Source organism: Trachemys scripta, chromosome 11 (assembly GCF_013100865.1).
Source record: "Trachemys scripta elegans isolate TJP31775 chromosome 11, CAS_Tse_1.0, whole genome shotgun sequence".
Lineage (NCBI taxonomy): Eukaryota > Metazoa > Chordata > Testudines > Emydidae > Trachemys > Trachemys scripta.
Genome location: NC_048308.1, coordinates 62,019,849 through 62,047,381, shown reverse-complemented (window position 1 = coordinate 62,047,381; position 27,533 = coordinate 62,019,849). Strand labels below are relative to the sequence as shown.

Genomic DNA, 27,533 nt, shown 5'->3' with positions numbered 1-27,533 from the left:
GGTCAGGGCAGAGGGCTGGGTGGGGGGGTGCAGGGCAGAAGGCTGGGGGGTGTGGGGGTGCAGGGCAGAAGGCTGGGTGTGTGTTGGGCTGGGGGGGGTGCAGGGCAGAGGGCTGGGTGTGGTGGGGTTCAGGGCAGAGGGATGGGTGTGTGTTGGGCTGGGGGGGTGCAGGGCAGAGGGCTGGGTGTGGGGGGTGCAGGGCAGAGGGCTGGGTGTGGCGGGGTTCAGGGCAGAGGGATGGGTGTGTGTTGGGCAGAGGGGGTGCAGGGCAGAGGGCTGGGGGGGTGTTGGGCTGGGGGGGGGGCAGGGCAGGGGGAGGGGGTGCTCGGCTCGTGGGGGTGCTCCCAACCCTGAGCGGCTCAGGGCAGGGGGCTGGGAGGGGTATGCCCTGTTCCACCCCCTTCCCCCAGGCCCATCCCTACCTCTTTCTGCCTCCTCTATGGAGCAGCGAGCACGCTGCCGCTCGGCTCTGCTCCGCTCCCCCTGCCCCTCGCAAGGGCCATTGCCGGCAGGGAGAGGGAGGGGGAGGAGGAGGAGGAGGGGGGGCCGGAATGCACCACGTTGTGGGAAGAAACGGGGGAGGGGGGGAGCTTGGCTGCCACAGGACCAAGCTTCTGCTCCCGCAAGGGAGAGCGGTGGGCGGGGGGCGGAGTGGGGCGGGGGGCCAGGACCCCCCCCCACCGCTCTCCCCTGCGGGCGCAGGAGGCAGAAACTTGGTCCTGCGGCAGCCAAGCTTCCCTCCTCCCCCACTTCTTCCCCCAGCGTGGCGCTTTTCGGCCCCCCCTCACCTGGCAGGCAGCGTGCCACTCAGAATCAGCATGTGTGCCGTGTTTGGCCCGTGGGCTGTAGGTTGCCGACCCCTGAGATAGATAGAAAACCTATTTCTGGGACTGGATAATAAAGTGAGGCCAACTTTGAGTATCTGTAGGAATATATTATTTGGCCCTAAGAAAATAAAGAAAAAGAGAGAGTTCCCAATAGTTGGGACTAGCAAGGAGACGGCATAATGTTAAAGGAGAGCAAGAGAAAAAGGGTAAAAAGATTTTAAGACCAGGAACAAAGGGAGCAAACAGGAGAGTGGGAGAGTAGTGGTAAGAGGGGAAAGGTAGAGAGGACTGGTTCAGATGATGACATTAAACATCAAGTGCAGTTGGATAAGAAGCCGGTGAAGTGAAGAAAAGAAGGTGTGTGGGGGGAGGATAATGGGGGGGGGGGGAAGGGAGGGAGAGAAATGCAGACTGCGAAGGAGAGCCAGTATTAGGCAAGCTGCATGAATTTCAGATTGAAGTGTCCAAAGAGAGGATTTCAGATCGCCATTGTAGAAATTGAAGTAATTGGCTTTCATCCAAAAGGACATGGAGATGAGATAGGCTGAAACAGCATTACGGCTATACAAGAATGAGGGAGGAAAGGTGGGACATAATTGCTTGTCAGCAGTGAACCAATTATATTGTCGGTCATGAGCAGAGATACAGTGCCAAGGGGGAAGGTCAAAGACACAAGAGTAGGTGACTGAGAAGAGAGCCCTAGGAGACACCCACCCAGAGGAGCAAGGAAGATTCTGATTGCAGGATACTTTAAATGATCAATCAGATGAGAAGCAGGAAACTCACCGGCATGCAGAACCCAGAAAAACATTGTGTGTGCTGAGGCAATGAAGAGGTGGGTTTAATGAATGCCACAGTGGCTGATGGGCCAAGCAACAAAATGGAGAGACGTGAGGCCTTTGGATTTTGCTCCATGATGTCTTTAATAACTGTAGTGAGGGCTGTGTGAATGACCTGAGTGAACCATGGGTTTGAAAGGCTCAGGCCACCAAGTGATGGAGGATGGAATCAGACCAGTGAACAGCCTATTCTGAGATCTGAGACGGGAAGAGAGGAAGGCAATAGGGTAAGCATTAGAATAAGGATTTGTAAGGAGAGAATAATGGAGCTAGAAGGACTGGAGCTGAGGGAACAAGTATGTTCCTGTGTTTTTGCTCCAAACCGTAGTGATGAAGAGCTCTTAAAAAAAATAGGTTTCAGAGTAGCAGCCGTGTTAGTCTGTATCCGCAAAAAGAAGAACAGGAGTACTTGTGGCACCTTAGAGACTAACAAATTTATTAGAGCATAAGCTTTCGTGGACTACAGCCCACTTCTTCGGATGCATATGCATTCTAATAATATGTCTATACCAAGAAAGCTGCTGAAACTGAACCCGTGCTGAGAGGGGTGGTGGCTGGATGCGGTTTGTTAGTCTCTAAGGTGCCACAAGTACTCCTGTTCTTCTTTTTTTTAAAAAAAATAAGCAAGATTAACATTGGTAAAATAACCTATTTTGCTTGAAAACCACTGCACCTTTTTGCTCATCGCTGTTTATCTTTTGTCACAACAATCTTTCTTCCTGCTCCTTCCATCTCCAGCCTGATCATGATATTCTGTATTGACGTCATAATCCTGAAATTTCTGCATCCTAGTCCTTTCCAGCTGCTAACATGCATTGCTGAAAATTACAGGATTAAGTCTTAATGGTAGGATCAAGCTGCAGTGAGAAATGAGGAGAAAGCTCTTACTTAAACCAAAAAAAAAACAAAAAAAACAACCCAGTCAAGAGGAGATCTGGAGTATGTAAAATACAGAAAAAACAAAAGCTATCCTCTTTCCACCTTATTTTTCATTTGAGGTTCACAAGTTTATGAACACTTTGGTAGATGCCCAAAAAGCCGCAATCCCACGACGGAGGAAGAAGGCTGAACTGGTTTAGAGGGGAAATGAACACAGCTATAAAAATTATATGTATTATATATATTATTAATAATAATGCAATAAAGGCAGAAGTGATAAATAAATATTTCTGTTCTGTATTTGGGAAAAAACAGATGATGTAGTCATATCACATGATAACATTCTTTCCTTTCCACTGGTATCTCAGGAGGATGTTAAACCGTAGCTGCTAAAGTTAGACATTTTAAAATCAGCAGGTCCATATAACTTGCATCTAAGAGTTTTAAAAAAGCTGGCTGAGGAGCTGAGGACCATTAATGTTGATTTTCAATGGGTCTTAGAGCACCAGGGAAGTTCCAGAAGACCGGAAGAAAGCTAATGTTGTGCCAATATTTTTATAAAGGGTAAATGGGATGACCGGGTAATTATAGCCTGATATCAGTCCTAGGCAAAATAATGGAGTGGCTGATATGGGACTGGATTCATGAAGAATTAAAGGAGAGTAATATAATTAATGCAAATCAACATGGGTTTATGGAAAATAGAGCCTCTCAAACTAACTTGATATCTTTTTTGATGAGATTACGAGTTTGGTTGATAAAGGTAATAGTGCTGATGTATTTCAGAGTAGCAGCCGTGTTAGTCTGTATCCGCAAAAAGAACAGGAGTACTTGTGGCACCTTACAGACTAACAAATTTATTAGAGCATAAGCTTTCGTGGGCTACAGCCCACTTCTTCGGATGCTGATGTGATACACTTAGACTTCTGTAAGGTGTTTGACTTGGTATCTCATGACACTGATTAAAAAAACTAGATAGATCTAAATGAACATGGCACACATTAAGTGGATTAAAAGCTTGCTAACTGATAGGTCTCAAAATGTAACTGTAACTGGGGAGTTGTCATTGAGAAGGTGTGTTGTCAGTGGGGTTTCCAGTGGGGTTCCACAGGGTTTAGTTCTTGGCCTTTTGCTAATTAATGTTCTTATTAATGACCTGGAAGAAAACATAAAATCATCACTGATAAAGTTTTCAGAGGACACAAAATTTGGAGGAGTGGTAAATAATGAAGAGGTCAGGTCACTGATAAGAGCGAGCTGGATCTCTTGGTATGCTGGACGCAAGCAAACAATGTGTTTTAATATGGCTAAATGTAAATGTAAAGTGTCATAGGGTGTAAGACCAGAAGGGATCACCCAATTGTCTAGTCTGGATCACCCAATTGTATAGCACAGGCCACCCACAGCACTAAACCCAACAACTGAAATGAGACCAAAGTATCACAGCCCAAAGGAGACTAGACTGTGCTTTGCCACAGGCAGAGACTAGGAGGGACCAAGATGCGCCGGTAGCCCAGGCCCCCGCAACAGCAGGGAAATGATTGAGATATGCCCAGATAATCCTGGCAAGTGACTCACTCCCCACATTTAAAGTTTAGAAAAAGGCAAAAAAACCCAAGGTCCCTGCCAGTCTGGCCTGGGGGAAAACTCCTTCCCACCCCACCTATGGCGACCAGTGAGACCCTGAGCATGCACAAAAGAACCAGCTAGACAAGCCCCTGAGAGAATGCCACCTCATAGCCCTGGCCCTCCCCATCCAGTGTCCCATCTCCAGCCATGGCCAGCCTTGATGCTTCAAAGGAAGGAAATTAAAAAACAAACAAACCCAGAATACATGTGGGGGGGGGGGGGGGGGGGGGGGGGAAGAGATCCCTTCCTGACCCCTGCAGGTGGCTGGCTGAAGCTTTAGGAACATAAGACATAAACCGGAAGTGAGCTGTCGTGGCGTTGGGACTCACCACCGCAGCGCCTCCTTCTGTTCAGTCCGGGAATTAGCTCTCAATAGTCCTGGAGCACCCTCTGCTGGCGGTGTCCCATCTGTCTCTTGTCCTCCATCGGTGTCTGGACCCGCGTTGCTCCCCACTCGTTGGTGTCCTCTTCAGGACACTGCCCTCCGGCAGTGCCCCTTAGTCTTTCCTGGGCCGCCTTTATATAGGGTCTAGCCTAGCCCTGATTGGCTGGCTCTAATCTCGGCCCTTCCCTAATTGGCTGCCGGCCTGTGCAGCCGCTCTGGCTTACTCTAGCCCCCTCTCTCATGGGGGTGGGGCAGCCGCCCCACCACAGAGCCCCAGAACTGTTGAGCCCTACCCCCTGCCATCATGAGAAAAACCATCATACAATTCCGCTCATAAACGTGTCCACCTCTCTTTTAAAACTAATTTGGTTATTTGTCCCCAGAACTCCTATTCAGAGGCTGTTCCAGAACCACACCCATCTCATGGTTAAAAATCTACTTCTAATGTCCAGCCTGAATTTGTTCACGGCCAGTTTATATCCATCTGTTCATGTGCCAACATTGTCCTTTTTCTTAAATCACTCTTCACCCTCATCTAAATCTTTTTATGTAATATTTTGATACTTCTCTGTATTGATGATGTCTTCCAAATTCATATCATCAGCAAATTCCATTACCACACTCCTACTTTTTGTGCCAAGGCCATTAATAAAAGTACTAAATAAGATTGGTCCCAAGACTGATCCTTGAGGAACTCCACTAGTAACCTCCCTCTAATCCAATAATTCACCTTTCTGCACATGTTGCCTTCTCCCCTTTAGCCAGCTTCTTACAATTCTTGTACTGATCCCCATCTTCCCTAATTTTACTAATAATTTCCCATATGCTACAGTGTCACTGAAGTCCAAGTATTTTAGATCTACTGTTCTTCCCATATCTAAAAAATCAGTTATTTTTTCAAACAAGGAACATCTAAGAATGAAAAACATAGGCCACACTTATACAATCAGGGACTCTACCTTGGGAAGCAGTGACTCTGAAAAGATTTGGGGGTCATGGTGGATAATCATCTGAACATGAGTTCCCAGTACGATGCTGTAGCCAAAGGAGCTAATGCAATCCTTGTATGCATAAACAGGGGAATCTCAAGTAGGAGTAGAGAGATTATTTTACATCTGTATTGGCACTGTTGCGATCACTGCTGGCATACTGTGTCCAGTTGTGGTGCCCAAAATTCAAGAGGATGTTGATAAATTGGAGAGGAGTCAGAGAAGAACCATAAGAATGATTAAAGGATTAGAAAATGTCTTATAGTGATAGACCCGAGGAGTTCTGTCTATTTAGTTTAACAAAGAGAAGGTTCAGGGATGACTTTATCACAGTCTGTAAGTACGTACATGGGGAAGAAATATTTGATAATGGCTCTTAAACCTAGCAGGCAACAGTATAAAGTAATCCAATGGCTGGAAGTTGAAGCTAAACAAATTCAGACTGGAAATAAGGTGTAATTTTTTAACAGTGAGGGTAACTAACCATTGGAACAATTTACCATAGATCATGGTGGATTCTCTACCACTGGCAATGTTTAAATCAAGACAGGATTTTTTCTAAAAGATCTGCTCTAGGAATTATTTTGGGGAAGTTCTCTGGCCTGTGCTATACAGCAGGTCGGACTAGATTATCAGAATGGTCCCTTCTGGCCTTGGAATCTATGACTCTGAGTCTCTGGGAAGTATCAAGCTGTTGGTCTTAATAACATTGAGGATGTGCTAAATAATTGGAGGTATTTAAACCTTCTTTCCTGCCTTTCTCCCTCACCACCAAAAATGCAATCCTGAGCAGTGAATTTGCCTGGCGTGAGACTATTTCCGCCTAATGACACAGAGAGACAGTTTGCAGCCAGCCCTGCCAAGTACATTGTGGTGCACAGAATGGCTGAGGCAGTGGGAGTCTAGCACGGTCATCCAGAGGAAGCTATTGGCCGGCATTTTCAAACTTGCCTGCCCCATAGTGGGGATTTCAACCCAGGCATCCCACATGAGTGCACTAACTGTGGGGCTTTTGGGTATGGCAGGCAAAACCCCCACCCTCCTCAGTTTTGTGCATGGTGCATAAGTCCCCTTGTGAATCTAGCTGGAAATATTGAAATGATTCATTTTGACATTTCCAAAATATTTATTCTTTTTTATTCAACTGCAACAATTTGCTGAAATTGACATAATTTTGCAAAATGTTTTGGTTGACCTGAATCTGCATTTTTTTAGTGAAAAAAGGTTTTGGATGAAAATTTTGCCCAGCTCTAGGTTAAAGGCCTAATTTTAAGCAACCAAGTTTGATATTTTTGGCCTGTAGTACTGAATCCTGGTCTGTTGAAGTACATAGGAATTTTGCCATTGGTTTTGGCCAAGGATTGGGCCCATTGTGTCCACTGTTCATGGCTTAACTCCACAGTCCTGAAATACTGAGGAGCCTATGAAGTTTACAAAATGTTTTCATGGGGTTTTGGTTTTGGGGACCTTTTTAAGATGCACTCAGGAAATTGCAGTTTAAGTTTTCTTTAGGATTGATAAAAGCTACCAACATTTATCATGTTGTGGCGGATGTGAGGAGACCATTTCTTCTTGGTAAAGTTTGACTTAGGGCTGGTTGAAAATTTTCCATCAAAACTTTTTGTTAATGGAAAATTAAGTTTTGAACTAAACAAAATTTCTGCATGAAATGTGTCCGCTTTCTACAGAAAATTCCATCTGAAAAACTAAAAAAAATTCATCTGAAAATGAAAAATTTTGATTAAAACCTGAAAACACTTGACTGAAAATCAATTTTTTTTAAATTTAGAAATGCCATCACAATGGCTTATACTTCAGATTCCTCATGACCCCTTCCCCTCTATAAGCTGGGTGCCCTGGCTGGACTACAGCTCCCATGATGCACTGCAGCTGGGGACTCCCATGATGACAGCTCTGCAAGGAGGGACGATAGTGCATTATGGGAGATCTCGTCCAGCCAGAGACTCCAGCCCAAAGAGGAGAATGGAGACATGTGGCACCAAAAGTGAATATAGGCTGGATGAATGGACTATAAGGTGGATAGAAAGCTGGCTAGATCATAGGCCTCAACAGGTAGTGATCAATGGCTCCATGTCTAGTTGACAGCCGGTATCAAGCGGAGTGCCCCAAGGGTCGGTCCTGGGGCTGGTTTTGTTCAATATCTTCTGGAGGATGGCGTGGATTGCACCCTCAGCAATATTGCAGATGACACTAAACTGGGAGGAGTGGTAGATATGCTGGAAGGTAGGGATAGGATACAGAGGGACCTAGATAAATTGGAGGATTGGGCCAAAAGAAATCTAATGAAGTTCAACAAGGACAAGTGCAGAGTCCTGCACTTAGGACGGAAGAATCCCATGCACTGCTACAGGCTAGGGACCGAGTGGCTAGATAGCAGTTCTGCAGAAAAGGACCTAGGGGTTACAGTGGACGAAAAGCTGGATATGAGTCAACAGGGTGCCCTTGTTGCCAAGAAGGCTAACGGCATTTTGGGCTGTATAAGTAGGGGCATTGCCAGTAGATCGAGGGACGTGACATTGGTGAGGCCTCATCTGGAGTACTGTGTCCAGTTTGGGGCTCTACACTACAAGAAGGATGAGGAAAAATTGGAAAGAGTCCAGCCGAGGGCAACAAAAATGATTAGGGGGCTGGAGCACATGACTTATGAGGAGAGGCTGAGGGAAGTGGAATTATTTTGTCTGCAGAAGAGAAAAATGAGGGGGGATTTGATAGCTGCTTTCAACTACCTGAAAGGGGGTTCCAAAGAGGATGGAGCTAGGCTGTTGTCAGTGGTGGCGGATGACAGAACAAGGAGTAATGGTCTCAATTTGCAGTGGGGGAGGTTTAGGTTGGATATTAGGAAAAACTTTTTCACTAGGAGGGTGGTGAAGCACTGGAATGGGTTACCTAGGGAGGTGGTGGAATCTCCTTCCTTAGAGGTTTTTAAGGTCAGGCTTGACAAAGCCCTGGCTGGGATGAGGGGGGAGGGATAGCTCAGTGGTTTGAGCATTGGCCTGCTAAACCCACGGTTGTGAGCTCAATCCTTGAGGGAGCAGTTTGGGGATCTGGGGCAAAAATCTGTCTGGGGATTAGTCCTGCTTTGAGCAGGGGGTTGGGCTAGATGACCTCCTGAGGCCTCTCCAACTCTGATATTCTAAGTGCAACTCCCATCAGGCACTTTTGTAGCATTTCTGAATGGAATTTTTTAATTTTAGCCAAAATTGTTTGGTTTTCTTCCAAAAAAATTCATTTTTTATTTTTTTGCCAAGAACCTGAAATTTTCCACATCAAAACCTTCCATTTTCTGACCCACTCTAGTTTTATCATGAGATCTGCTTTGGATCTGAGGAAATGAGCGAGATTTTGAGCACTGTACAGGACTGAAAAATGTTGTCAGCTCACTGCAATGGTAATGAAGTTGGGTCTTTATTAATATTTTCACAAATCTCTGCACCATAGCAGATGAACTTATTCCCACAAAGAAGGATCCTAGGAAAGAAATGTTTCTCAGCTCTGCTTGCCGACGAGAAGGGAGTGGTAATGCTGAGGGATTCTTTTCACCTCACTGGTTTCACCACGACAATGCACCCTGACAAGGACCGTCAGACCTATTTAATCCAGATCAGTGTGTGCTTTCAATATAAACTCCTCAGACTCTGTATTTGAATGAATCAATGGACCATGCGTGTTCCAGGAGGGAGCGTCGTCCCGTGGTAAGTGTGGGCAAGAAGGGTTCCGGACTCTTGTCTTCTGCTTCTCACAGCTCTGGGGCAGATTGTAGCCTCCTGTGGCAGGGGCCCGGGCGGAGGAAAACTCCATGAGATTCCTATTGTCATGTTTTCTCCAAATTATTCCATTGGGGCAAGGGAGTTGTCCCACCAAAGAAGGAGCAGAAGTTCAGACCCTAAGACCCACAGCTCCCCGACATAGAGCAGATAAAGGACCAAACATGCAGAGCCCCCGTGCTGCTGCCTCTGCTCTGGGGTCCATGCTCTTCTTCCAGCTTCCTGGTTCCAATGGAGCAGGCAGGTCCCCCTCAGCAGGAAGGTGCTTCCAGACTGCTGTGCAGTGCTGCGTTGCAGTGCCTTATCGATGGTGTGATAAGTCAGCTCCCTCCCTTCCTGGGATTCGGTTCTATGGGCCTACATAAACTGACTGTGTCTCTCTATTGGGCCTCTTGCCATCCTCTCCCACGCTCTGTTCCTCACCCCCCCGCTATGTCCCCCTTCAGGCCTCTTAAGTGTGCCCATGGGAGCAGGATGGTGACTCTATTCCTCTGTAGAATGTGATGCCTCTGTGACTTAATGGGGGCTGCACGTAGGTGGAAAGGAAAATACAGGCCAAGTCCTGCACAGTCATACCAGCACAAATTGACGGGGCCTATTTCTGATCTCAGGGCTCATATACGGGTTGGTGGTCCATGCACAGGTCTCCCGTTGCCATCTAGAAATAGTGGTGGTGAGGCTAGTTCCCTCCTGGGTCGGCACTCCCCCCTTTCCTAGGACCCTGTGGAGGCCTTTCGAAAGAGAGCTGGCCAAGGCAGTGATGGAGATATGTGACTTACTGGAATACAATCCAGACTAATGAGTGCTGTGATAAACCTGTACCCTGGTATGTCACGGGGGACCTACCCATCTTTGTCCAAGGGGCCCTGTCAGAGCTTGGGGGTAGTGTTCTTACCCAACGCTAACAACAGTGCACACCCAGGCCTGGGATAGGCCTGGTGCCTAGGTAAAGTTTTAAACATAACTTTAGGCCTGGGGATGGCCAGGGGACGGGGCTAGGTCTGTGGCTTACAGGGACAGAGACGTGGGGCTGGAGCCACAGCAGGTGTGGGGTAAGGCTAGGACTGAGGGCGATAAGTAGAAGTCATGGCTTCAGGACGTGAGTGGGGCCTGGCACCATGGGGCAGGGAAAGGCCAACAAGAGCCTGCGCTGTGCATGAGTGGGGTGGCTAGGAATCAGGGCTGGGTGCCCTACCTGGGGCTGGGAGTGGAAGGAAGAGTCTTGGCAGGCAGTGTGGGGACCATGCCCGGGAACTGCAGTACCAGACGGAGCAGTGTGCATGGAGAGGGAATGCTGCCTGCAAATTGTGGCTAGGGGTATGGCCGAAACATGACAGCGTGTGGGTGGAGGAGGGAGTGGGGATGTCGGGGAAGGTGGGGGGGAGAGGGAAGGCGGATATAACACAAAGCCACCGTCTGCTGTAATAACAGGTTAAAATTGCTCTAATTCTGAAAGACTAAATGACCGCCTTTCTCCCAAAGCTGTGTGGGAACTGATGGCAGCCAGCACCTCTCTCTTCAGTAGCGTAGTGATGTAGGCTGAGGTCCAGGCCTGCTCTGCACTGTGTGTTTACCTTCTGTGTGGTGTTAGCACACTCTGTGCTTCTGGGGCAGGGGGCTGGCTACAGCAGCCTGCACCGAACTCCACTATCATTGGTGTATAGAGGACCACATTCTGTAGGGTATCTCAAGAGTACAACAGGTTTCTAAATTGGTTCAGCTGTGTTTGAAGCCTGAGGACTGATTATGTCCTGACTTATGTTGTGTGGTTCATTTCATTTTTAAGGCCTGAGACGTCCGAGGATTTGCTAGCGTGCGACTAATGCACCCAGGGATTCAAAATGAGTGTGCCAAAGCAGTTATACCTATAGGGAGCATGGGAGGGTGCTGGTGGATACCGGATCCGTTCAGCACTTCCATGCAGGGCCTTTATAAGTGCTTGACAAAAGAGCAAACACAAGAGCAAGACCTGCCAGCCTAGAGGGCTCTCCGCTGTCTCCTAGAGGCGGCACTCTGAATGCAGGAAGTGTTTTTGGTAGGCAAGAGACTGGAGCAATAGACTCACTCACACTCACTCATGCCCGTCACCCCAATCGGGGTATGGGCCGCCAACCACAGATCTCCAGAGTCCTTTATCCTGGGCCATTTGCTCTAGCTGGTTCCAGGTATAGCCCATTTTTATGCTATCAGCCTGAAGGTCGCGTCGCCAGGTGTTTCTTGGACGGCCTCTTTTCCGCTTGCCTTGGGGGTTCCACCGCAATGCCTGTCTAGTGATGTTGGTTGGCTGCTTGCATAGTGTGTGTCCTATCCAACCCCACCTTCTCCTTCTAATTTCTTCCTCTGCTGGAAGTTGATGGGTCCTCTCCAAGAGGTAGATGTTGCTGATGGTGTCTGGCCAGCGGATCTGGAGAATCCTTCTAAGGCAACTATTTATGAAGGTCTGGATCTTCCTGGTGGTTGTTTTAATTATCCTCCAGGTTTCAGCTCCATATAATAAGACTGATTTCACGGAGCAATAGAGGCGAGCCTCAAACACAGTGCCCAGTCCTGCAGAGCCTTGCTCACATGAATACCCTCTGGACTACTGTAATTTCCTGTGGTAGAAGGGTCACAGACTGCAGGGATGGTCCCAGTTTAAGGGCCTGATCGAAAGCCAGCTGGAGTCACTAATAATCTCCCTTACTTCAATAGAGATGCACTTAAAATTAGAGCTGGTAACACAGAATGGCCATTTGCTTTCACAATTTTGAAGGAAACGAAACGATTTTCATTTCATTTGATTTTGTGTGTGTGCAGAATTTCCCAATTTTCATTTAAATGAGTTGGAGCCAACACATAAAAATGGTCCTGAATTATTTTAACAAAATTTGGAAAATTTTGAACCAGACAAACATTTTTCATAAAAAAATCATTTGGTTCTAACAGGCATTTTTTAAAATTAACAATCCAAAAATCGTTAAAACCTTTTCAGGGAGAAATTTGCAACCAGCTGTAGTTAAAATAGGCAACGCCCTTTTCAAGTCAAGTTGCTGTCGAGCCTTTGTGCTCCAAAATAAAGATGGTGTTCAATGCAGGCTAAAGTTAAACCCGGGCAGTGACAAATGCAGATTCATGCACCCGTAGCATGAGTCTGAACCCTGCCTTCACTTTGCCAGTCAGCTGACTATGCAAATAGACTCATCTGTGCCCAGTAGGAAACTACTTCTTCAAATTAGGGGGGAAATTGTACCGATCAGACACCCTCTGCTCCCTTCCAATGTATATCTGGCTCCTGTTCTAGACATTGTAGCTTTGTTGCACGTCTGACATGTGAACCAACCTGAAGGATGTTTTGTGGAGCCCAGATCAAAATGCTTCATTTCATGCCCCCTTCTGTCTCCCGTGTCTTCCTAATGGAGCGGTTGGGGGAAAATCCTGAACGTTCGTTTGGTTTTATATCAGACTAGGTTTTCACTTTCATTTCAACTGATTTTTAATTTAATTTACTGATATTTCTAATTCTTTTAATAGAATATTTTTGTTTATCGTGTTTTATTTCCAAACATGATTTTTTGAAATTTTGAAATAATCAAAAATTAAAAAAAAAAAAACACCCAAAGAAATTCCACCTCTCATTAAGCCAGTCAATCCAAAATTGCGATGAAAGTGCAGAGAGAAGGGGGAGGGGAAATGCTTTCATTGTTTGGTTTAATCTGTTCTCCCCTCTTTTCCTTCTGCTATGTCACTTTGCTGATCAGCTGTTTACAGGGTGGTTTTCTGTATAGGTTTTTAAAGAACACTTCCTTTTGGCAGTTTTTCTATTTGAAAAAACAGGAAATGGATTTTAAACAACAAGAAGAAAATTGTGCCCAGCTCTCTGCCAGGGGCCATATTTGCTACTCACTAGAGAAATGCATGCTGGGAATATGCCAAAAAAAGCAAAAAACAAAGATGTGGCTTTATTTTAACATGCATGAAAAGGTTCCTTATGTTTTGTCTGTGTCATTGGCAGAGGGAGGAACCACGCCCTGGACTGCGAGGTTGTGATCATTTTTAGTAATGATGCTCCCGCATGCAGCACTCTGGTGGAAGTAAGGGCTCCTCGTGCGTGTGAAAGCATTGCCCCAGATTGCTTCCAGCATCCCTGCCCCACAGCGGTGGATTGTGGCTCACACCGGACCCAACCACCACCGCCAGTTGTCCTCCAGCAGGACAGGGGCGTGTTTGTATTGTACGTCCTGTGGCTAAAGTAACTCCTGCACAGGCAAGGGGGGATGGACAGGTGGGCTGGTGTCCTGCCTATAGTACAGGAGCAATGGGCTTTCCTTCCCTGCTCACTGGGTACTGTCAAGGCCCTTCCCTCCTCCCCACAGGTGTGCTCAGAGGGACTCCATCCATATTCTCATCACTGGATGCTGGATGCTTGCCCCAAGAGAGCCCTCTCTGGTGCCCAACATTCTCAGTCAGCGGGGGAAAACCCCAGTCTACGGTTGGCCATTGGAGGAAGGAGCTCATTCCCAGTGCCATTCCCAGCACACTCAGAGATTCTTTTATTGGGGAATTAGGGGGTTCAGTGTGCTAAGGAGCTATGGAACAGCGCCTCCAACAGTATATCTGGCTCCTGTTCTGATGGGCCCACTGACCTTTCATAGCCAATCTACAGCAGAGGAAAACTTCAGCTCGCTACAGCTCTTCAGTCTTTGGGCCAGGTTTTGCCCCTCTGGAAGCTGATGCAATGCCATTGACGTCAGTGGAGGTGCACCTACTTACCCAGGTCTGAATCTGGCCCCTTATATTTTGGATCCATTGGACTAGACATAATGGTATCTGTGGGGCCTTCAAGGAGAAAGACAAAGAAGCAATTTCAAGGCTTCTCTGAAATAAGCAGAAGATGATGGCCTCTGAAGAGGAGAAGCTTTAAATGGCCTCTCGCTATTTTTGGGCAGGACATAGAACGCATTGTTCTGAAACACACAAAATAACGTGTTGGGAACATTGTTTTTAAGCCCTTTGTCTCTGTGGGTAATTACCAAATGGCGAAAGGCACATAGCTAAAGTCAATGCCTTGGCTGTACTATCCCTCACGTTTTTCAGGCAGTTTATGAACTCAGATATAAAAGACTTACCTTTCACCAGTATGATTAAGAAAAGGCCAATGTAGCTTTGCTGCTCATTGAAGCATGAAGCGTGTTTAATTTAATAACGCTGATAAATCTTAAAGCCAGGAGCATTTGGCTAACACATGACCCACTTTTTCAATCAATTGGAAACATTTACATAACTGACTGATTCAGGGTTCTGCATTTGTTGGATACGGAGGAAGGAATAAAAACACACAGTTAACAGAAACAAACCCCTCAAATCGGTTACAGCTCAGATAAGTATCTCCGATAAGGATTTGCTAAACCATTCCTTGCATATGCATTTCATACATGATGGTGTACATCATGTAACTGAAAGATGGCAAATTCGATCAGACCTTTAAATGTGAGTTGTGAACCGGACATTCAGGGCTACATTGTGTTTTCCCTCTTGCCGTGTGCAAGGGTCAGCACATTGGTGTTTCCTGTTGTTGTAGGGGTATTTGTCTGCTGAGCCCTCCATGCCAGGTCCTTTCTACTGGCTGTTGCATTGTAGGGGTGGAGCCAAAGGTGTACCCTCTCCCCACCCCTCCTGCCCACCTGCTTTGTCCCTGCATGCCTTGAGCCACGGGCTGGGGAGGCCTCGCAATCTCTTTTGTGTAGCCCACCTCCCAAGATAGCCTGAAGAGCGTGGCCCAGCACGTTGGGACGTCTTGGCTATTTGTAGTATCGGAAAGCTGTCCTACGCCGTGTGAGGTGTTTTCTCAGGCTGTGTGTGCAATGCGTTTCCCCCACGACCCCGCTCTGCTGCACTGCCTGAGCCGCTAGGATGTGCTCTGGGGGCGCCAGGCTCTGCCACCATTACTGCTGGGGCTCAGCAGGCCATCCCATTGATTCCAGTAAGAGGGCCAGGATCGGCGCCACAGGGCCATCGGTGCAGGGAGAAGCAATATGTTCCCTGGTCAGGCTATGAAGTAGCTGCAATTGCTTGTGCTTCATTGTTTATACTCTTTTCTAGTCTCTTTCCTGATGTTCTTAATGCAGGGCGCTGGCGCCAACCTGCCCCTTCGGGGGTTCATTGTTAGGTGGGAGGAGGGAGGGGTGGCGAACTATTTATTGACTGAAGCTGCTAGACTATGGCACTACCACCCTGCCACTTTGATCCCACTTGCACTCATAAAATAAGGGCAACTGAACCCTTGGGCTGACCCCAGGTTTTTCCCTCCAATGGCTGCACCAAGAACATACCTGCCAGGAACTGCCTGCCTTCTCCCCTCAGCCCCCCAAACAATGCTTTTCTCCTTGACATCCTTGACTCCCCCTCCTGGATCCTTGAGCACTCGTGTCCCTTTGTCTCCTTTTCCTACTGCTCTGGAAGGCTCAGTGTCATGCTGACCCCACAGTCTGGGTGGGGGGGCAGTGCAGCTCCCTTCAGAGAGGCCAGAGCTCCCTGCCCCGGGGGGCTGAGCTGTCCTAATTAGGACTGTCCCTCCTGGAAATGTATTTTCTCTGTGTGCAGCAGTTGTGGCTAAGATGCCCTACAGCCTGGGGCAGAGAGACCCTGTGGCCCCATTACTGCAGGACTGGCAGAGCTGGCAGGTAATTGAGGGCACTCTTGACAGCATGCCAGGAGCCCTGGGGCTCTGCACCGTCAGGCTGGGGAAGGCGACTGCTATGAGTTTGGAAAGAATCAGGATCCACCAATGAGAGCCTTTCCCCTCTTAATTTAGAGACAGGAATAGAGTCATTTATAAAGTGCATTAAACAGGCAGGGATTAGGCAGCCCCTGAAATCGGCTCGGATGGATTTTGCCTTCGGAGGGTAAATAGAGCTTTAGTTTTCATTCCGCGAGGGAGAGACCCGACTGACTGGGGACCTGTTTCAAGCTGTGACCTGCAGTGAGCAAGCAAAACACACTACTAATTACTGATTCACCCTCCCTCCCCCCCTCTCTCTCCATCACATCTATACGCCTGCCCACAGCCATCAGACTGGTCTTTAATGGTTGGTTATCATTAGACTATTGTAAAAATAAATGATGCCTAACAGAGGCTTGTAAGCCGTCTGAAATACTCTGTGACTAGCTAGCAGAGCCCACCTTCCTCCTGAACTGCCCAGGGCACAACTGCACCCTACAGACTGCTGGATAATCAACTCTTACAGAAATGGTCCCCCATTAACTGCCCCTCAAGCCGTCCCCTTGGACCTCCCATGAGTGCTGCAATCCCTGCACACGCCTAACGCAGAGGATGAAAGGGTCTGAGCGTCTTCGCTGTTGCCGTTTCTGTGTAAATTGTGGCGTGGCTGTGCAGGTTGTGACATGCTTTATTTTCTCTGCTGGACTGAGTTCAGAAGAGTGATAAATGGTGTGAGAGGGTGACAGATGCAATGTCACCACTTTCCATCCCAGTAGGTATTTCAGCACGGTCTGAAACGGAGGATGTTGTTCAACAGAACACACCTAGACTAGACAACGTGATTGAAACACTTTGCCAGTGGTGATGGAGAACCTGGGGAGGGGTTAGAACAATGGGATTCATTTTCCATTCCTCTCTGGTAACATAAAGAGGTAGAAATTGCCCCAGGGTTACCCCAGGAAGGGTCCAGGGAGGGGGCAGGAGGTCAGGCCAGTGAGGGGGACTCCTGGGAGGGGAAGAGGAGAGTCAGGCTAGTGGCGGTGTGTGTGTGTGGTGGCAATTGTTTCTGCCTCTCAGCAACCCTAAGAATAGGGGAGGTGCAAAGATGGCTTAGAGCATTAGACACCCTGATGGGTGCAGTGGGCTGGAGAGGACGGCAACCAGAGCAGAAGGGCTATGGGGAAGGTGACTCTAGTAGATAGTACAGTCGATGTGTTCAGAGATAAAAGGAGATGGGGAGGTGGTAGGAGAGTGAGGCAGGGTCATGGGTCACAGGGAGGTAATAGGAGAGTAAGGCAGGATCAAGGGTCAAGGATGGTTGGAACTGGTTGGAGAACCAGTTTTGGGGGGGGGAGGGATAGCTTAGATGTTTAAGTGTTGGCCTGCTAAACCCAGGGTTGTGAGTTCAATCCTTGAGGGGGCCATTTAGGGATCTGGAGCAAAAATCTGTCTGGGGATTAGTCCCCCTTTGAGCAGGGGGTTGGACTAGATGACCTCCTGAGGTCCCTTCCAACCCTGGTATTCTATGGTTCTAACCACACTCAGAGATTAGTTATCAATGGCTCACAGCCAAACTGGAAGGATCTGTCCTGGGTCTGGTTCTATTCAATATCTTCATCAATGATTTAGATAATGGCATAGAGAGTACACTGATAAAGTTTGCAGATGATACCAAACTGGGAGGCATTGCAAGTGCTTTGGAGGACAGAATTAAAATTCAAAGTGATCTGGACAAACTGGAGAAATGGTCTGAAGTAAATAGGGTGAAATTCAATAAGGACAAATGCAAAGTACTCCACTTAGGAAGGAACAATCAATTGCACAAATGCAAAATGGAAATGACTGACTAGGAAGGAGTACTGCGGAAAGGGATCTGGGAGTTTTAGTGGATCACAAGCTAAATATGGGTCAACAGTGTAACACTGTCACAAAACAATCAAACATCATTCTGGGATGTATTAGCAGGAGTGTTGTAAGCAAGACGTGAGAAATAATTCTTCAGTGCTGATAAGGCCTCACCTGGAATAATGTGTTCAGTACTGGGCACCACACTTAGGGAAAGATGTGGACTAATTAGAGAAAGTCGAAAGTCCAGAAGAGAGCAACAAAATGATTAAAGGTCTAGAAAACATGACTTGTGAGGAAAGATTTGAAAAAATTGGGTTTGCTTAGTCTGGAGAGAAGACTGAGGAGGGGACATGATAACAATCTTTAAGTACATAAAAGGTACATAAATAGGAGAAGTATAAATTGTTCTCCTTAACCTCTGAGGATAGGACAAGAAGCAATGGGCTTAAACTGCAGCAACAGAGATTTAGGTTGGCTATTAGGAAAACTTCCTAATGGTCAGGGTGATTAAGCACTGGAACAAATTCCCTTAAGAAGTTGTGGAATATCCATCACTGGAGTATTTAGGAGCAGGTTAGATAAACACCTGTCAAGGATGGTCTAGATCAGGGGTAGGCAACCTATGGCACGTGTGCCAAAGGCGGCACGCGAGTTGATTTTCAGTGGCACTCACACTGCCCAGGTCCTGGCCACCGGTCCAGGGGCTCTGCATTTTAATTTAATTTTAAATGAAGCTTCTTAAACATTTTAAAAACCTTATTTACTTTACATACAACAATAGTTTAGTTATATATTATAAACTTATAGAAAGAGACCGTCTAAAAACATTAAAGTGTATTACTGTATTACGCGAAACCTTAAATCAGAGTGAATAAATGAAGACTCGGCACACCACTTCTGAAAGGTTGCTGATCCCTGGTCTAGATAATACATAGTCCTGCCTTAGCGCAGGGAACTGGACTAGATAACCTCTCGAGGTCTCTTCCAGTCCTACATTTCTATGATTCTGTGGGGTTTTATGGTTGGGAGACAATGCTTATATTGTGAGGGGAAGAAAGTAGATGAGAGTGATAGGCAGTGAAAAGTGTAAGAGAGAAGTGAAAACAGGAAGAGAGTGGGTATAAGGGAGGTCATGAAACAATATGGGATGGGGTTGCTGGGGTGAATGGAGAGGTTACAGGAAGAGAGTGGGGAGACAACCCCATCAGTGACAAGAATGGAGGAGAAGAAAGTGATGGGGAAGGAGAAGGAAAGAGGGGGACACACAGAAGGGCCATGATCCATGAGGCATGGTGCTGCCAGGGCTGCTACAATACAAATAATCATTGAATGGTGACCTCCTGAATGTGAAATGTTACTGATGGAGTTTGGTCATTCCAGTCTCTCCCAACCCTAGCTTAATCAGCCATGCACCCTAATGATGTGCGGCTTTCTCCCATCTCCTCTCCCCCCAAGGGAAGCTCCTTCTACCATAGGACTATGTGCTAGGGACACTTTTCCCAGGTCTGGCTTTACCATGAGGCGAACTGAGGCGGCCGCCTCAGGTGCCAGACTCTGGGGGGCGCCACTAGGACCCAGGGTGTAGAAAATTGTGTCTGCTGCTGGTGCATCTGTATTCTCTCTGCTCTAGATGCACAGATATTGATGTGAGTGATTTAGGTGATTAATTGAGAGCCCTTTCAAGATGCATTTCAGCAGGATCAGCTCCAAAGGCTGTTCTGGAATATATGTGCACAAATAAGATGACCACCCTCTTTCCAAATGCTTTTGTTGTTCTGCGCATACTTCTAACACTTCCTGTAACAGTTGCCAGTGGAGAACACAGCTTCTCCAAGCTGAAGTTAATAAAAACACATCTCCGCTCCACAATGATACAGGAGAGGCCGGTCGGCCTTGCAACCATCTCAATAGAGCATGAGCTGGCCCAGACTGTGGACCTTCAGCAGGAAGCAGTTCAAATCTTTGCAACCAAGGCAGCACGGAAAGCACCACTTTGATTATTCAAACAGATAAAAATGCCAGTGTTTACTATGCAGACAAGAAAAAGTTACGTTTGCTGTTCAGGCGTTTGAAAGTTAAGTGTTACTTAAAATTTTTGAACAAGGCATATTAAGTTGTTAGTTCTTTATTGGGGTAGGCAGCTGAGCAGTACCGTGAGAGGAGTAGAACAGGAAGAGGGCAGAATTGAGACCTTTCCATTCAGATTTGAGCTCCCGGCCTCAGGTGCCAAAATGTTGTGGGCCGGCCCTGTTTCTTCCACCACGTAACATTGCCATGTGGAAACCAAGAGCAATTGCAGATGGCTGTAATGAATATAGTACAGCGGTCTTCTGCTGGCTGTCATGGTCCCACAGGGCAACTCACTGGTCCAGTGGAGAGAGGGAAGGTTTTCCATTGCCTTAAGGGCATTTGTTTTGGCGGGTTAGATGGATGAAATGATTGGTCCGTTAAGTCAAATGGAAGGAACTGAGATGTGTAAGGACCTTCACAAGAAGAAAAATACCAGATACTACAGAGCTCTTTAATCTAGTGGAGAAAAATGTAACAAGCACCAGTGGCTGGAAGCTGAAGCCAGACAAATTCAAATTAGAAGTCAGGTGTGGATTGTTAACAGTGATGGCGAATTATCCATTGGAGCCAACCTCCCTGGGAGTGGTGCATTCTCCATCTCGTGATGTCTTCAGACTGGATGCCTTTCTGGAAGATATGCCTATACAAACACAAATGCCTGGGCTGAGGACAGGGTAACTGGGTGAATTGTAATGGGCCGTGCTACACAGGTGGTCAGACTAGTTGATCTGATGATCCCTTCTTGCCATGTATCCATGAATGTCTATAGCTCACATGTAACCAATTGGAAGAAGTGTCATTGCTTGTGGCTGCTAGTGAGTATAACAGCCCACTGGATGAGTTTGGTTTCAGCTGCAGTTGTAGACAATAAACATCTGGCCCAGGTTCTCTGGCACACCCAGGTGTGCTTGGCACAGGACCAGAGGGAATTAGCACATGCCACCTTTGTGTTTCTCTGATCCTTGGGCCATCCAGAGAATGCTTTGGCCCCTGGTGCACGTCAGGCTCCCTATGCCCCAAGGCACACTTCCCTCTTCCCCATTCCCGCCACTTTGCCTGAGGTGGGGGTAGCACTGAGCCGGCTCTCGACAAGCAGGGATTCCCCTTGCAGAATTCCTATGCAGCTGGTGAAGCTGGAGATCTGCAAGCCGAGGCGCTGACCCAAAGAGAAAACCACAAATAAAAGTTCAGCAGCACGTGAGCAGAGCTCGCACCTCGCTCTGGGAAGAAAAGCTGGCTGGGTAGGTTCTACCCTTGGTTATAAGCAAGATGAAAAATCTGTATTACAAAGACTGGCTGCACTCATTGGGTGTGTTTACGCTGTGATTAAAACCCCACCGCTGGCCTGTGCCAGCTGACTCGGGCTTGGGTTCCAGGGTTGTCTAATTGCAGTGTGGACGTTCAGGTTTGGGCTGGAGCCTGGGATCTAGGACCCTGCACGGGCCAGCCGCAGTGTAGACATACCCTTTGTCTGTCCCAGACGGGGGTGAGCCCCTACCTCACTCTTCTGTTTTTGATGTGCCCCATGCAGCGAGCTCTTGGCACGTCGCACAAGCAATGTACTGCGTGTCACATCCTTTTACGGTAACAAAAACAAAGAAGCAAACCCATGAGTATTCAGGAGCCCTGACCATGGGGGCTGCATGCCTAGCTGAGCAGGGCAAGGGCAGAGCAAAGCATCTCCCCATCGGTCAGTGAACAGAACCTTCCAAATGTCCCTTGTCTCCAAGCTGGCTCGTGTTCCACGGAAGGCCCTGTCCAAGTCCCCGGCCATTGGCAGCAGGTGTTGTGGAAAGAGTGAAATCAGCTGGTAGACTCCACTGATTCATAAAGCAGGGAGCACTAAGCAGCTTTTCCTCTGTCTCCTTACAGGTGATTGTTTTAGGGCTGTCTTGTCCTTCCTTGGGGCCTCCCTGTTCCTTACCACGCATCTCCCGCACTCGGTAGGAAATGGAATCAAAAGTCTCGGAAGGTGGCCTGAATGTTACTCTCACCATCCGGCTGCTCATGCATGGAAAGGTAAGGAGTGGATGCACATTTTGTTGTCTTCATTTCAGCTCCATTGCCCGGAACAATGAAGTAATCAGTGTTTACCAAATGGAGGAAGGTGAAATGCTAGATCGAGCTGTTCGGCCCCGCCCCGAGCAAGGGGCGCTGTGTCACTGCGCTGCTCCAGGAGAAGCCTGGGAGGGAACTGTTACTCCGAGGGGTGCAATTCCTGCTCCCTGCTTGGGCCAGCCCTGACAGGAGTGAGCTGACTTCCCCCATTGCACAGGTCGAGCGATGTCACGGCTCCACCTGCTTTCGCATGACAAACTCAGCGGGAGCAGATAGACTCCCCCTCTGCTTGCCATCTTCTGGGCAGGGCTGGGCAAAGGGCCCAGGAGGCAGGACATGCATGGCTTTGGCTCAGCCCTGCCGCGGCTCCCCAGGCAGAGCCGTGGGAACAATCCATTAGACAGACACAGAGTAAGGGGGACTCCCTGCCACACCCTCACACACGCGCTCACACGCACACAGAGCCCTCCCCCCACACTGGCCCCATGTTATCACAGGAACTGGCACCAGCTGGAGGGCCCTCTCCAGCCATCCCAAGGGCTGAGATAGCGAACACAGACCAGAGTCAGGGCACTGTCCCTCTCCCCATTCTCCAACACAAGCCACCAGTCTTCCACCATTTCAGGGCTGTGCTGGAAAAAGCGCGGGAGGCGCCTTGAGGCAAAGGCACAAGGCAGCATGGAGGGGCCTGGAAGATGCCCCCCTGCCAGGGATGGGCCACACTGATAGGGAGACAAGGAGAAAGCTACTGGTCTGTGGCATGGGACAGGGCTGGGGGGACAGAGGGCAGTGCTTGTGTTAATGTAACCCCCCCATACCCATAGTATGCAGTAATATGCTTGAGGGTGTTCCGGGCCCCAGCCCACCAGCCCCAGAGGATGGTCAGGCAGGGCTGGGGGGAACACACCTGGCCCACTTTCTGGTGCCCTTGTGTGTGAGGGCGCAGCAGGAACAGGGCCTAGGGGTGCTCTCTGGTGCAACATGTGCTTCCCTTCGTGCAGGCAGGTGAATCCGTCAGAGGCAGACGATGGGAGAGAGCAGACAGGAGTGCACATCTCTACCCTGGGCAGCTACTGGAGTGAGGGACGGGGCAGCGAGCCCAGGGGAGTGCAGGAGTGGGGAGATGGGGAGTCTGATATTCTGGACGCTGGGGATAGCAGCCTCTGGGGCCAGAGCCCACCCTTCAGCACCCCCTCCGACTGGGGCTAGCCATTGTCTTTAGCCCAGCATTGCAAAGAATGCTTGTTCTTCTTGCTCTGGGGCTGCCTGACAGCTCAGCACTGGTGAGCGTGGGACCCTGGAGCGCAGTATTTCTATGTGAGGGCAGAAGCTTAGCTTGTCCTCTCCCAGACAGTGCATCCCTCCACGGCCCATCACTAGGACCAGCCGTGCCCTCCCTGGGGATGCGTTCCCATGCTTAGGTCTCTTTTCAGCATCTCCCAGGCCCGTGCTGGGCTGTGCACTGGGACACCAAGCACCTCTCTGACCATGTTCCACTTCTTCCAGCTGCTCCCTGAGTGCACAATGTAATGAATGGTTTCCACATGCTAGGGAGACGCAGATGAGTGCAGACCCGCAGGGCCATGAGCATGGGTCATTTGCATAGACTTTGCACAGACTCCATAGATTCCTTTCCGAATTTCCCTCCCCGCAAGCTCTCTGGCTGCACTCGGATCTCCAGCCACATTGAGCCACATTCACTCCCATTTCCTGGTCACCATCGTGAGCCAAGGCGTTACAGTCACAGATGGAGCCACCCAGTGCCCTGCTGCGATGAGAGACAGTGTCTCTGTCAGCCAGGCCTCCCACTCTGTGTGCCCTGTCAGACTCCTCGGGTGCCAGCAGTCCACAGCTGTGACCATGGCTGTATCGGTGCAGCCCTCATGTGCCGTGTGAACAAGGGACTGCTTCCCCCCAAGAGCCTTCACTGCAGGAGTCAGCCCAAGCAGCCTGCTCAGGTAAATGGTACCTTGTGGTTTCAAAGCCACAGCTCTGCCCATCCCAAGCTTTCAAAAGCGTGAGTCAGACTGGTGCCCTGCAGCCTTGGTGCCTACCCACCTCATGCCTTTGAAAACTCTGGGGCTGCTGGGGAATACTGGGAGAACTGATCAAAAATACCAGACAATAGAAGTCTGCGTACCAAGGAGATGATATCAAGACTCTTCCTCTTCATTTCCCGCTTTTAAAGGCAAGGAGCTCTTTGCAGAGCTTAGTGAAGGATGAGACCTGATGGAGTATTATTATACATTGAAGTCACATGAATTTAGCACCATTCCACAGCTTTAGAGCAGTGTTTCTCACCTTTTCAAAGGTTGGCATTGACTTAGTATTTAAAGTCAAAGCTGTTTGTGGTCCCCTTCCATTTATTAAAAGAGTAAGAGCAAAATACGTTTCAGTGATAAGCCTGTATCATTGATTTATGGGTGTGTTTCAAGAGGCTGACAGAGAATACTTGATCTTGAAATGGAAGGATTTATGAGGAGTGGGGGAATGAGATTTCCTTTGCTTTAGACTGTAATAGAAGTTTCAACACCTCGCAACCCTTCCCCCTGTTGGCCTCTCCTAACCCCCCAGGGGTCACAATCCTCCAGCTGAGAAACGAGGCTCTAGAGGAAAGTCCAATTCTCCAACTGATGGCATTTCGGAAGGTGTGTGCCTCCCCCTAATGTGTCAGTAGTGCCCTGAGTGACAGACATTCCTCTCACTTGCTCACTGTGGGAATGGCTGTGCTAATCAACCGCAACACAAACCACTTCTGAACTCGTTGTGAAGTCATGTAGTGTAATACAGCCTACCTGGGAATGTACAGCCTGTCGTTTTGCTTGACTGGCTGAGCGTGCCCGAAGACATGCATGCTCATGTTCTGGAGGAGGGCCACGTACCGTGGAACTGAAACACAACTGATTGCTCTGCTCTGAGAGTCATAGTTCCATGTTTAGGAGACATATTTTCTTAAAAAAAAATTAAAACCCCTTTTATTACATAGATACTGTTTTTTTGCACATGATGCCATGAGAGTGCTATAGCTCTGTTCTAGGCTGCCTCGCAACCAGCTTGTCCAGGAGATCATGCAGCCACTGGGCTTCACTTTGCAGACATCCAGGCCCCATTCAGGAAAGCATGTACTTACGTGATCTCCTGAACCGGGGGCATAGTTCAGAACCAACACTGTCTATGAGGCACCTCAGAAAGCAAACAGAGTTTATACCCTCCTTAGGGCAGAGCACCATGTACCTTTGGGAAACACAAGTGAGCACCCCTCTGAAATAAAGAAGTAATTCCCTTTCTGCTCCATGTTTTTTGTGGCTGTTTGAAAATTGCTCTGTGTGGTTCATAATTCATTGAATTCAGTGAGTGCACCAACTCCTGTATATCCCTATGAGATTTTATTGGCGTTTCTTAAATTCTGTAATTTCTGTCTTTGTGTTTGGGTCTTTTATAGGAAGTTGGAAGCATTATTGGGAAGGTAAATATTTCTTCAGATTCCATCATTGTATATGTTAGTTGTATAGTAGTTATAACCTGTATTTTTACAGCTGTTAATTATTGCATGACACACCTCTGAAAATTATCGTTATGTGGATCTATTGTTCTGATTGCATGATAAATTATTCATGTAACTGAAGAAGAAATCAAAGAATGTTCTCCTTACAAAATGCATCTAAAATACTGTCATTTTTCTAGTCTATCACTATTGCTGTGTCACTCTGGCTACTAATATATATGTTCATTCTGGGATGATGATAATTTTGTTCCCACTGATACATTAAGGAAAAAGATGAATCTCATCACAAGAGTAGCAAAATGTCAGTAAATACATTGGTTTCATGACCTTGGTAAATTAGCATAACAACAAAGAAATTCCTACAATTCTTCTATAGCAGAGTACTCAGTTATAAGTGACCTGTTTACACAACTGCTCCAATTACAATTACAACCTTCCTGAAAAATGGACAGGTGCTTATGTGTTAAAATTCAAAATTGGATGGCACTTACAGTAAAGAACATAGAATATCATTTGCCCCACTGGACCTTTATGAAAAGTGCCATGATATTCTATGGCACTGCCCCCAAAGAACTATGCTTACAGTGATGTTACTACAGCATTGTGGAGGACCGTTTACTGGAGAAGGCTGAAGTGTTTTGACAGATTGGTAGGTCGGTAGAAGAAGGGGTCATTACAACGACTGGTAAGAGGGAGGATACTTGTCCCTCCACACGTGGCCCTTGTTTTTTCCATTATTTTCTTATCACACTCAGATTGTTTAGTCAACTTTTTTATGGGTATGAATGTCTTTGAGCTTCTTCCATGGTGAAGGACATTTAGAAAGGAAGAAACTCACCGTGAATCGCTATGAGAATGATCTGAATGCTGTTTTGTCAGTTAAGTGAGCAGACATGATTCCAATTCACGCAGGGATAAAATCTGTAGAGTATGAAAAGGAAATTGTTAATAGGCTATTCTCAGAATACAAATACACTTCAAAGCTCTAGCAGGATTGGGGAGGGGGAGCAGGGGGTGGACTCTTCTCCCAGCTTTCTAAACTGTATTTTATGTATTTGTATTTTATGAAAACGTATTAGAAACTTTCAGTATCGGGATAGGGTGTTTGGATGAAGCTCTTGATGATATTCTAATGGTTGTGTTTCTGCATCCTATTTCAGAAAGGAGAGACCGTGAAAAAGATGCGTGAGGAGGTGAGCTACCCAGACATTTGAAATGATTTCTAATGAAAGCGACATGGAGACTAATGGAAAGGTCTTGCTCCTCCGGCCCAGTTTGTGGGAGTTTCGGTGTATAGTTGCCTAAAGCTCTGCAGATATTTGATTTTATCTATGAGAAAACATGCAATTAGTTACATACTCAGTACTAAAGACCATTGACCCGTTATTCAAGAAATTTAAGCAAGCTGCATAAAATAAAAATGTAGGCTACGGCCAGAGACCCTTTGTCAGATTTTATTCATGCCGTACTCAGGAAAACTCCCATTAACTTCAGTGGAGATTCACCTGAACCATTAATTTGCCTTACAAGTTCATTGTCCGAGCACTTTGTGCTTTTGTGTACTGATTGGTTGTCACATCCGTATAAAAGGTTTGTTTGTTTTTTAAATGAACCTGAGCCCTGCCAGCGTACCTTTACATTGGAGGGGAGCCACCAGCAGTCCACATGGGTGCAGGGCTCTGCCTACACACTGGTCAGATTGCAGGAGCTAAGGTCATTGGTGAACCTCTAGCCTGTTTCTCTAGGTCAGAAGCCAGCTATGGTTCAGTGATGGGCTTTTTAAAGGGCTGAGAAGATGTTTTTCTTTTCTTTCTAGAGTGGAGCAAGAATCAACATCTCTGAGGGAAACTGTCCGGAAAGAATTGTGACCATCACAGGCCCCACTGATGCCATCTTCAAGGCTTTTGCCATGATAGCTTACAAATTTGAGGAGGTAAGGAAACACGCGTGGTCCTTTGCAGAAGGAGAACTGGTGAGCTGATTTTTGACAAAGTTCCAAAGCTGGGGGACCATCCCTAATGC

General features: G+C 47.5%; 1 protein-coding gene across 1 annotated transcript in view; it reads left to right on the top strand.

Annotated features, from left to right (window-relative positions):
• PCBP3 (poly(rC) binding protein 3) overlaps nucleotides 1-27,533 on the top strand; it is a 116,168-nt gene that overhangs the window by 28,022 nt on the left and 60,613 nt on the right. The window contains exons 2-5 of the mRNA XM_034786453.1: nucleotides 21,821-21,967; nucleotides 25,449-25,472; nucleotides 26,672-26,704; nucleotides 27,328-27,444. Coding sequence (XP_034642344.1) covers nucleotides 21,899-21,967; nucleotides 25,449-25,472; nucleotides 26,672-26,704; nucleotides 27,328-27,444 — 243 coding nt within the window. The 5' untranslated portion in view covers nucleotides 21,821-21,898. The remainder of the gene's footprint in view (nucleotides 1-21,820; nucleotides 21,968-25,448; nucleotides 25,473-26,671; nucleotides 26,705-27,327; nucleotides 27,445-27,533) is intronic.